At 43.9% G+C, this 12,385-nt stretch overlaps 1 protein-coding gene across 1 annotated transcript in view; it reads right to left on the bottom strand.

Annotated features, from left to right (window-relative positions):
* The window catches only part of Cpxm2 (carboxypeptidase X, M14 family member 2), a 127,839-nt gene that overhangs the window by 74,242 nt on the left and 41,212 nt on the right, over positions 1–12,385 (bottom strand). Inside the window, 1 exon segment of the mRNA XM_059250552.1 lies at positions 2,167–2,306. Within this exon segment, the coding sequence (XP_059106535.1) occupies positions 2,167–2,306 (140 nt within the window).

Raw genomic sequence — 12,385 nt, 5'->3', positions numbered from 1 at the left:
TGACATCTCTTTCTAATAAACACCAATTCTACTTCACAGAGACTCCTGAAATCTTTTTCTGCAGCCAAGTCACGAATCCTGTCTTCACCAGAGTAAAAGTCTCTGGAAAGAACCCTTCAGGCTCCTCCAGGCAGCAGCATGGAGCTGTCTCTCTGGCCCTTGCCCTGCTGACACTATAGTCTTGTCAGCAAGCCATACTCTGATTTTATACAATTGGTGAGTGTGGAAAGATGCCAAGAACTGGAACTTTGGATTTGCAGCACTGTGAAGGGACAGGAACTATCAGGAGAAAGTGATCTTCATGGAGTCACACAAGCAGTTGTCCAGTGTTGAAACAAGGGACCTTTACACCCTTGACTTCTCTGTGTAGGGAAGTAGAGAAGAACCTGAAGACTTCTCATTTAAAATCAGAAATCACTGGCGTCCTGTTGACCACACTGAGACCTGCTGAGGCCCTATTTCTGCAGGCACAGGACCCATGGTCAGAGCCGTTCACCTTCATAAGCACCCTGAGGTAGGAAGGGTGGAGTTTTCATATGTATATGCCTCTGTGTATATGTGTGTGCATCTATGAGTGTGTGTGTGTGTGTGTGTGTGTGTGTGTGTTGATGCTTATGGATGTTACAGTATTGTATTTACAAAAGAACAAAATACATACTTATTTTCACAAACTGTGCATGCCACAGGGTTTCTCATGCTGTCTTGGTAAGTGTGCAGCCCTGTGGCTCTGAGGCCACCTGCCCTGACTTGCCATCTTCACCACCATGTGTCATCATTCTGAACTTTAGCTCTTTGCTTACAAATATTAACTCCCCTCACCCTTCCACCCAGTGTCTAACAATCACCATCCTATTTTCCATCTCTATGAATCTGATTACTCTAGGCCTTGTGTGAGCAGAATCATCTGGTATCTGTCCTTTTAAGTTATTTTTTATTGCATTTATCATCATGCCCCCAAGGTTCATTCACATACAACATGTGCCAGAATTCCCTTTCTCTTCAAGCAGAATAGCGTTCTATAGTAGAAAGACCCAGTAAGATAGATGTTCCCTTCTGTTCTGTTCTGTTCTGCTCTGTTTTGTTTTGTTTAGAGTCAGGGTCTCTTGTAGCCCAACTTGGCCTTGAACCCTAGACATCTGTGGCGGTTTGAATGAGAATGCCCCTGGAAGGCTCTGGCATTTGAACACTTAGTCCCCAGTAGGTGGTGCTGTTTGTGGAGGTCTAGAAGACACGGCCTTGCTGGAGCAAGTGCAACACTAGGCACTGGGTTTGCGGTTTCAAAGCCTCGTACTGTTCCCACTTCACTCTCTCTGCCTTCTGCTGTGGTTCAAGATAGGCGCTCTCAGCTTGATGCTCCAGTTGCCACGTCTGCTGTCTCCCAGCCATGACGGGCCCCTTTCCCTCTGGAATCGTAAGTCCAAATAAACCCTTTCTTCTGAAGGTTGACTTGGTCCTGTGTTTTATCACAACAACAGAAAGGTAACTAATACAGGAGCTAAAGCTGGCCTTGAACTAATCTTCCTGCCTGCGCTTCTCAGCTGTTGAGCTTGCAGGGTTACATTATTTCTCCCAGTTTTATTCAGTGCCGTGGATGGAACACAGGGATCCATGTATGATCCAAGCACACTCTACCAACGGAGCTACATCCCTATCCAAGATGGACGGTTTTAAGAGGTTATATTGCTGTCTCTCGGGATCGCTGTCAGACCATCCTTGTTACTACCACAATTCTAATACCAAGCTCAAGTCTGAGAAGTTGTCTCATCCTCAAGTCTCAGGCTGGTTCATCACTTACTTATAACACAATCTCAAGTGGCTGTTTGTTTGGGAACCTGCCAAGGCTTTTAGTCTTTCTCCCAGAGTCTGGATGGTTCTTGTTCTCTCCTCCCAAGACCATGTGCTCATTGTTTGCTGAGTTTAACCCACTTGTCCAGATACCAATATCTTGTCAGGATCCAAGCTAATAGACACCTGCCTCAAGGGCTTATCTATGTCTATATCTTTGTCCACTCCATCCTCCCATTCCTGTGGACCCTGCCCAGGGGAGGCAGACTTTCAGCCTTGGCCCACCTTCCAGTCACCCTTCATCAGATACTGCTCTGCAGTTTCCCTTCAAGCGATAGGTGGAAGACAGAGCCTGGCAGACACAGGTCCAGACCCACTTACAGCCAGAGAGAGTTCCTTCCTTGGGTGATGACCCCTGTGAACCTGGTCAGGCGTCGGGCATCCACTTCAATCCACTGATGGAGGTCGTTCCTGCCGGCACACCAAGCCCCATCATAAAAGTCGTTTTCATTAATGCCTGCCTGGAAAGAAGAGAGGGGAGTTCAGAAAGACCTTGGGTTGAAGATGACGAAGACAGATCTTTTCTCGGGACTGAGGAAGAAGAGAAGACAGGAGAAGGGCACGAGGGAGAAAAAGAAGAAAAAGCATTGCACCATCAACTCTGTATTCTAAACCATGGGAGGAAGTTGCCAAGTATTAACAAGTTGGGAATATCTCAGTACAGCATGTCTTCTCCTTGGCCAGTGTGAAAGATTAAATTTAATGAGCTCCTCCTATTCCTTATCCATTCAACACACAAAACCCCATCTCCTAGGTATCCACCATGGTGGTGGGCAACATTGATTGTCAGATTGACAAGATCTAGAATCCACTACTAGACAAAATCCTGGGCGTGTCTGTGAGGTAGTTTCTAGATTGGGTTAACTGGGATTGGAAGATTCACACTAAATGTGGACGGTGCCATTTCTGGGCTAGTGTCTCAGACGGAATGAAAGGAAAAAGTATGGGACACCAGCATTCCTCACTCTCTTCTTCCTGGCTGTAACACAAAGCGACCCACTGTCTCACACTCCGGATGCCATGCCTTCTTCCCACCTTGACGGACTGAACCCTCAAACCGCGGGACAAGATAAACGCTTTCTTCCGGAAGTTGCTTTTGTCAGGTATTTTGTCCCAGCAATGAGCAGAGCAGCTCACCCACCCACCCACACACCAGGTGCTGGGAAACCTCACCACCCAGGCAGCGAGAAATAGACAGCTACAAGAACTGGAGCGCCAGGAGGCAGGTGCTATTCAGGGACTCTGAGCAAACTGCCATGGGAGCGTTTAAGGACAGTTCAACTGAGTCCCTGAGATCATCCAGAGAATCCCCAAAGACAAGAGCAGCATGGAGCTGGCCCCAGATTGTAAGCACTGACAAGTGAGTACCTATCTATGACTGTTTAACCTGTTTGATGTGTTCACTATTACTCACTAGTATGGATAAAACATTTTGTATTTGCATTTCCAAGGTAGGTCAAATTTTTGCTCTGAAATTATCCCTACACTCTCACCATTTAAAGAGATAATTCCTTGACATAATTTTTAATTAAGGATATTTAAGTCAAGTGAAGCCTTCCAGTTTACTAAGACTGAGTCTGCATGAATTCTGTTTTATTTTTCTGTGATTTTTCTATGATTATAGCCAGCTACAAGAAAGTACGAATCTTAGAAAGACAGGTCATCTCGGGCTGAAGAGACAGCTCAGTGGTTAAAAGCACCAGCTACTCTTGCAGAGGACCAGAATTGGCTTTCCACAGCCCTTGTCAGGCAGTTCACGACTGCCTGTAACTCCAGCTCCAAAGGATCTGATGCCTTCTTCTGGTTTCCACAGGCACCTATACCCATGTCCACATTGCCTACACATACACACACACACACACACACACACACACACACACACACACACACAAATAAAAACAAAATGGATCTTTTAAAGAAAACAATAGGTCAGTTCATCATCTCTATCTCTCCCATCCTCTTTATCTTTGAGTACCTTTTAGTGAACTTTTAGGAACAGCCTGGCTTCTAATGAGCAACAGAAGGTGAAGTCCAGGGTATAGCTATGTACACACTGGGCCCCAAGTCCCATTCGCAGAACCCTACACCAGTCACCACATGAGCTAACATGTTGCTTTAATTAGGTTTCTTTTTCTACATTAAAACACTGTCACCAAAAGCAACTTGGGCAGAAAGGGGTTTATTTCAGCTTACAACTCTCAGATCACACTCCATCACTGAGAGAAGTCAAGGCAGGAACCTGGAGGCAGGAACTGAAGCAGAGACCATGGAGGAGTGCTGCTTACTGGCTTGCTCCTCATGGCTTGCTCAACCCAATTGCTTATACCACTCACTCTCACCTTCCCATGGTTGGCATCACCCTCTGAGGCTGGGCCTTCCACATCAGTCATCAATCAAGAAAATGTCCTACAGACTTGCCTACGGGCCGGTCTTATGGAGGCATTTTCTCCATTAGGATTTCCTATTCCCGGATATGTCTAGGTTTGTGCCAAACTGACAAAAGCCAACCATCACAGCAGCCTCTTATCAGGACCAAAATTGGCCCATGCATCCTTAGTGGGTCCTGACACCACCCTCAATGACCTCTGAGGCAAATGGTAGAATGCAGACAACACACCATTGTCAACAAGCATGCCATCTCAAGTGAAGGTGAGTTTCAGAACCTCCTAGTCAATATACTCAGAAAGCAAGCTTTAAACCAAGATGGCGTGGTGATATCTGTGATGGTGGTAGCTCTGTAGGCTCTGTCCCCTAAAATCATCAGGAAAAGCTTGCACTTCACTGTGTTTCCAATGGCTCCAGGTACTGATGTAGGTAAATCATTAAGAAACCTGGTGCCTGCTGCATAGCGTCTTGGTTTCTAGCCCTGACAGACAGCAGGGAGGCGAGATGCCAGCCCTCGAGCTATAATTATACAGCCACTTCCTCTCTACAGTGGAAGGCAATTATCCTCCTAATGACAGAGATTTGCAGCACATTAATGACCTACAATGTCACAACTTGTGCCCTCTCAAGAAACTAGAACATGCACTTATGTTTGTGTTGTGGTTCCCCTGTTCTTGTAAAAGCACTGGAGACTGCCCTTTAGAGCTCCATTCTTCTAGGGGCTGAAACCTTCCCTCAACCTCTGCAAAGCGGCAAGGATAAGAGGTGAAAGGCATGTGTACCTAATCCCCAAGTACTAGAGCAGGCTGAAGGCACACATGCCAACACGGTGACAGCCACCACACAGATACTGGCAGAGAGTGTGCTCCAAGGATGCACCACAGGCCTTGAGTCCCAGCTGACATCCCAGGATTTGCATGGATGCTCTGGGCCTTGGTTTTCAGGTATCTGTCAATGTGGGGGCCATCATCCTTTCTCCATCAATGCCCGTCACCAAGTGGGGGTTCAAATAATGAATGCTCACTCAGGACTGAGGCTATGATTCAGTTGGTAAAGTGTAAGGACCCGAGTTCCATCTCCAGCAGCCACGTAAAAGCTGGTCACGGTGTGTCTGTAACTCTAGTGCTTAGGGTAAAGGTAGAGATAGGCAGATTCCCTGGAAAACAATGGCCAGCCCATTCAGCCAATTAGTAAGTGCTGGGTTCAGTGAGAGACCCTGTCTGAAAGCATACAGTGGAGAGTAATAGAGGAAGACACCTGCACAGTTAACCACCAGCCTCTACACACACACACACACACACACACACACACACACACACACACACACACACACACCAAAACAAAACAGTGTTCCATAAATGTTAGTTGTCAGAGTTTTTAAAGCAGAAAATTTTGGCTGGCTAGCACTGACAACAGGTAGACATGTGAGTGCTTTGTGAATTATTTCACATTTTACAGGACCCTGGAAATTATGCCACTCTTCCAGTTCACTGCCATCACATTTTTATCCAACTTAAAACATCCAGGCAATGACTATGAACTCAGAAGAAAGGAGATTGGTGATCTAAGGTTCTTTCTCAACAGGCGTCCACGCTACCCTTCTGAGGATAATGTGGCATTGTCTGGTGTCACTGGAGGCTGTTACATCTAGGGGAAAGGATGTCACTCAACACCTGCAATGCATAGAACATCTGCTACACAAAGAGCTGCCTGTATAAAACGAAGCCACAGGCCTTGGACTCTGCTCTAAGGTGAGGCCAATGAGCATTGAGTGTTGTGCCGGCTTGGATGCCTATGCTGTAGAATCCTAGAAGCCAAGGCTGTCTAAATGCCCCGCCCACCCCTCCAGCATCAGCTGACCAGGGCTGTCTAAATGCCCTGCCCCGCCCCCAGCATCAGCTGACCAGGGCTGTCTAAATGCCCTACCCCGCCCCCAGCATCAGCTGACCAGGGCATGGAAATACAATGAAGATTCCTGTCTTTATCAGCCCAGAAATACTGTTTCTGCTGCCAGCCTCAGTTCGTTCTAGGCACAGCAGCCAGTCAATTAAACAGATGGGGGGGGAAGGGTAAGGGGGTGGTTTCCGGCTGGTGGAGATGACTCACTGGGAAATTATAGCCATCTCTGCAAAAATCAATTAGGAACTTAAAAAGCAAGCATCCAGAGAGGTCACCAAATTATTCCTCAGGGTAATAAACAGTATTAGCGAAATGCCTCTGAGAAACCAGAAAATGAGAACATCCATCCCTGTGTTTAAGACACTAAGGGGAGCTGACTAGAGGGCTGAGGAGCAAAATCTACAAAATCCAAAGACCCAGGTTCAAATCCTAGGCCCCACATGGCGGAGAAAGAAAACTGACTCCTTCAAGTTGCCCACTGACTTATGCTTACCTCCCCATGCATTAACTAATAAATGTAATTTTAGAAAGAAAACTAAAAATAAAGAAGTTAGGGAAATAATTGATACATTTGAGAAATTTATCAGAAGTTATTTAAATAAAAGATTTGATTCTTTCAAGGATAAGTGAATTTAAAAGACACCATTAACTCGGTGTGATTCCACTATGACAGCAAATGCTACTGTGACAGCGTTTTCAAGGCACTTAACAGACTCAGTTTTGTGAAGGTTAAATGTGGCTGGAGGTCCGTAACAAAGACATCACCTCACAGGATCCACTTAAGAAGTCAGATAATGCATCTGCCTCAAGGGGCTGGGGCAAACATTTTGGGTTTCCTTTGTCCTTCCTTCAAAAACCCTCCAAACAAAACAACATACAAAACACAGCTTTAATCTCTGGTAAAATTCAAAGACATTTGTGTTCCCTAGATCACAACACATGAAGACAGCGCTGGGGTGGGAGTCCTTGGTGACAGGAGTCCTTGGTGACAGGAGACAGGACTCACTGGCAGCGCTCCACGGAGAACCCAGCCCCAGACACGCTCAGGGGAGCACAGGTGTCTTGAAGGACAGGTGGGCAGGACTGACGTGGGCATGAGGAACCAACATGGTTTTCCCCAACTACACAGGCAACTGGAAAATTGTTTCCATGGGGGGAAAAAATTCATGAAGCCTGGATATGCGGATCCCAGGGCCAGGAGGAAAAGTGTGACAGGTTTCAGGGAACGTCAGCACCCAGGGGAGTGAGACAGTCAACTCCATTCTTCTCATCCTTGACAGCTGGACTTAGGACCTAACAAAAACCAACACAGATGTAACACGGAACAGAAAAGTGCTTTAGGAAACTGTAATGGATGTCTCGAGAAGGAGACCTCAATTGCATAATGCAAGAACAGGATACTTTCTAGAAGAAGTAATGAGCAAGAAGGCACTCTTGATAATGAGGAATGTAACTAAATTTTAGAAACAAAAACTTAAAATGAGGAAGTTGAGGAAATCTCATAGGAAGTAAACAGTACACAAAAATAGAGAGTTGGAGGGGAAAAATTAAAGCAGAGAAAGAAATCTAAAATAATTTTAGGGGGAAAAACCTACTGAATAAAAATTATAAGATAATTTTCCAGATCTGAAAGGCTTCAGTGTCTAAAAACCTAAGAACACAATAAATAATCTAAAGCATGTCACCATCACACTTCTCATAACATCAGAGACAGAAGATGCTAAAAGCCACCTAAGAGGAAACAAATGCATAAAAAGCAAAGAAAAGGATGGCTGCGGAGACGGTCAGTCAATAAAGTACTTGTCAGGCAAGCAGTGCGACCTGAGTTCGAGCCGCAGAACCCCACATAAAAAGCTGGGTAGGGTGGCATGAGCTTGTAACCCCAGCTCTGCGGCGGTGGGGACAGGTGGATCCCTGGGCTCTTGGGCCAGCCAGTTTGGCTGAATCAGCAAGTTCCAGGTTCAGTGAGATACCCTGTCTCAAAATATAAGGTGGAGAGCAGAGGGGTGTAGCATGAATCTTAATGAGTCTTATTAATAAAACAAACCCGGGCCAGGTATTGGGGTGAACAGTGGAAGATCAGAGAAACAGAACAAGCCACAGCTAACCTCACCTGGCCAACTTCTCAGCTGATCTTGTTTCCTCAGACTGGAAGCCTCTGTGTCCTCATATCCGAATGGCTCTCAGCTGAACTGTGCTGCTCAAAACCTAAAAGCTTAACCAGCCAAATGCTTCTAGTTCCTGATCTTCACGCCTTATATACCTTTCTGCTTTCTGCCTCACTCCCTGGGATTAAAGGCGTGTGTCACCATGCCTGACTGTTTCCAGTGTGGCCATGAACTCACAAAGATCCAGAGGGATTTCTGCCTCTGGAATGCTAAGATTAAAGGTGTGAGTGCCACCATTTTCTAGCCTTTGTATCTAGTGACTGTTCTGTCTCTGACCCCAGATAAGTTTATTAGGGTGCACAATATTTTGGGGAACACAATACCACCACATTTCCCCTTATTTTGTCTAAAATTAAAAAAAGCTTATAACTAATACAAGAAAAACTATCCAATAAGTATATAAAATATATACACAGTCAAGATTACATTAATGATGTCTAGTCCATTAACATTTGACAGATTCAGATAAAAAACTCCATTATATATATTAACAATGTCCAGTCCAGTAACATTTGATAAACTCAGACCAAAAATTTTTCATTATTTATCCTATTTAAAACAAGTAATTCCTTTTTTAAAGTATTTTTTCTTTTCATAATAGATTCAGTAATCTACCTTTTGTCATTTTTTTATATCTTCCTCTTTTTCTTTTTACAGTAGATTCAGTGATCTACCCATTTATCCTATTATTTCTTTATCTTTTTTCTCAGAGTAGATTTGATGATCTACTTCACATCTATAGAGGGGGAAACATCTGATATCGACCTCTGGCTTCCACATACACGCACACACACATGCATGCAAACACACACATGCATGCACACACACACACATGCCTGCACACACACATGCATGCACATACATGAACAAAAACAAAGAATACCGAGCAAAGATGCTAACAGAATCCTCAACAGCAGTATTTACAAAAATGAGAATATAACTTTAAAATGCTGAATCTTCTAAAGATTTCTCATCCTAGAATTTTAGCCTCAGATCAACAATCAATCCATTGTGATGAAATAATAAGCACACTTTTAGATTCATCAGTGTAAGAAAAAAATATTATCACTCATTTTCAAGACAAAATTGTCTTAAGTTTAGGCTTAATGACAGATGAACAAAATACTCTGGACCCTGTTAACACCAGTTAGTTTAGCTGCCCCTACCCAAACTAGGAATTTAGCATAAAACATTATCAATACAGCCAAGTTCCCCTAATGTTAGGTCTCACCATACACCTAAGAGCCTGCAAATGTGACAAGGTCATATACCTGAAAAGCTTTCAAATAAACAGGATGAAATAGATAAACCTGGGCACAATCTGTCAAGAAATAGACAAATGTAAGTGACAGGTGATTAAGATTGTACCCAAACCCATGACCCAGCCAGTGAGGAAAAGGAGGACGAGACCTGCATTCAGAATCATAAAAAAATCTTCTCTGAACTCAGTGCCCCTGCCATTCGATCTGGGTTGTCACTCAGTCTTGTGAAATAAACTTCCTCACATTTGCTACCCTGGATCTCTGGTGCTTGTTAGTATAAGTGTGTGTTGGAGGGGGGAGTCTTTGATCCTCACAATCCTCTCCCCCAAAATTTTATTACTCATGCACCATTTCCATGAAATTACTAGAGAACGTTGTTAGACAAAAATTAGACTGCCATCACGGGTCTGGGAGAAAGGAACTGAAACCAATTGCCCATCAGAGAGCTGTACTAGGAGAGTTACTAGCCCCTTGCTACAGGCGGTGAGATGGGGTCCTTCAGTTCCAGAGCACAGAGGGAATTTCGGGCTATTACAGGTTTCCAGCATGGAAGAGAATTCTCAGAAAGATGAAGTCTCATGATAGTAGCTGTACAGATGAGTCAGAGGACCATCCAGGGCTCCTGAAAAGATGTCTACAGAAACACAGAGAGCAAAAGCTAGCTGAAAATCACTCATAACCTCAGCTTTGTAGAAAAGTATGTTGAAGTCATTTCGCAGACTTAGCCTTGGTGCAAAGTGGAGGAGGGGCCTTTTCCATAATATAAGCAATTCTATAAGAGGTCAAGAAATTAATAAAATGAACTTTCATGGCCTAGAATTACCGTATTTATTGGCTCAGTAGGAAGTAATACTTTAGTAGCCATAAAAAGGAAAATGTTTAATATAGATCTACTAAAAACTTAAGACATGGGGCCAGCAAGATGGCCCAGCAGGCAAAAGCACTTGCTGAGCAAGCCTGCTAACCTGAATTTCATACCAGCAACCCACGGTGGAAGGAAAGAACCATCTTCCAGAAGTTGTCCTCTGACCTCCACATGTGAGCCAGTACACACACACACACACACACACACACACACACACATATGCACACACACCCTGCACATACACACACAAAAAAAACCATAATAATATTTAAATAAAATTGAGATACCACTTTATTGAATGCATGAAGAGGGGGTGAGTATGTGTTGATCATATTCATAAATACTAAGGAAGTAATAAATGGGAGTGTACAGGAGGTCAGGCAGCATCTAAGGGATAAAAATAAGGGACAGTCTCATCTTCCATAGCCAGCATCCCAAAAGCACAGCCAAAGACTATAAATTAATACTTAGCAATATGTACATATTATTTATTAGTTCTTAAATTCCCCCCAAGAACAATTAAAAGCCTTTGACAGTTGTTGCCCATCCCGAGTGCTGGTGGCAGTCAGGGGCGGGGTGAAGCTTGGGATTTGCGGACAGACGCCAACTTCTGTTACTGTTGTTATTCTCTCAACATTGATTTCTGTATCTTGATTCTAAAACTGATCTTTAAAAATGCATGTTCAGTTTTAAAAGCACACAAAAGGTCCACAGAAGTTGAGTGTGAAAGAGGGAACAGCTCCTACGTTTTTTTTTTTTTTATTTCCGGGGTCTCCAGAACACCTCCTACAGGCCTGGCATCATGTGAAGTGCTTGGCTTGGTGGCTTTTATGGAAAGCGACTCGCTCTTTGGAATGAAATCACTGAGCTGCATCTCCCACTATCCTCAGCCACCTCTGTGAGGAAACATCTGGAGGCAAATTAAAAAGTCATAGCCAAATGACTGTAACCATTTAGCAATTCTAAGATAACAGACTTACAGCTGTTATTCAGCAGGCATGGCTCAGGGCTATTTATCCAGAAACACAGAGTAAAATAATAGTTACATTTTAAAGTAGTTTTGAGGGAGAGAAAAAATGAAAAGAAATGGTGGCGGGCCAGGTTCCCAACAATTACTACCTTTAGTGATGGGTAAGGGATAGTCTGAGAGTGCTAGCAGGCCCTCCGATTAGGGGAGCTTAGTAGTTCTTCTAAAGCTGTAATGAGGAGTGACGTCTGTCTTCTATCAACCTCTGCAACAAACCCCAGACTACCTTGATAAACCCATAAAACTGTTCAGGTGCCCGAGGCTGGAGAGATGGCTCAGCACTTAAGAGCACTTGCTGTTCTTAATACCCAGTTCCCAGAAACCATCTTCTTACAGGCTTGCAACTGCTTGCAACTCTAGCTCCAGGAATATCCAATGCCCCCTTTTCTCCTCTGGGGTCACCTTCCCACATGTAGCATACACAGAAACACAGATATAAAAAATAAAGGTAAATCTCTAAAAAAAAAATAAACCAAAATCTTTTCAGGTGTCTATAAACAAAGCATTCGGCACAATCCAAACCTTGGTCTTTAAAGTCAATTAGAAAAACAGGGCTCGCTGATTTTGAGGCCACTTTGAAAACTCAAAACCAATGTTTGAATTATTCCCCTGCAGCAGTCAAGGAAGCCAGTAAACAGCCAGGGACTGAAACTGAAAACATAGCAAAAGAAAAATCTATTAAATGTACTATTAACATGTATTGTTTTTGAAAATGAGGAAAGATAGGAAAGATGTTAATTGAAAAAAATGAAAGAATGTTCACTTTCTAATTCAAGGCAACTAAAATCGCAGAACTGCTTTGGTCATTATAGCTGCATGTGCATGAAATAAGTTTAATTCTCAAACAGAGCCGTCATCAAGACTGAATGAGCTCCCCGTGCCCCATCAAGGCAGCATCGCATGAGCAGCCTCCAGGATCCACACAGCCCAAGCT

The sequence above is a fragment of the Peromyscus eremicus genome, chromosome 1 (genome assembly GCF_949786415.1).
Source record: "Peromyscus eremicus chromosome 1, PerEre_H2_v1, whole genome shotgun sequence".
Lineage (NCBI taxonomy): Eukaryota > Metazoa > Chordata > Mammalia > Rodentia > Cricetidae > Peromyscus > Peromyscus eremicus.
The sequence above is the reverse complement of the archived record's forward strand: the minus strand, read 5'-3'. Positions and strand labels throughout refer to the sequence as shown.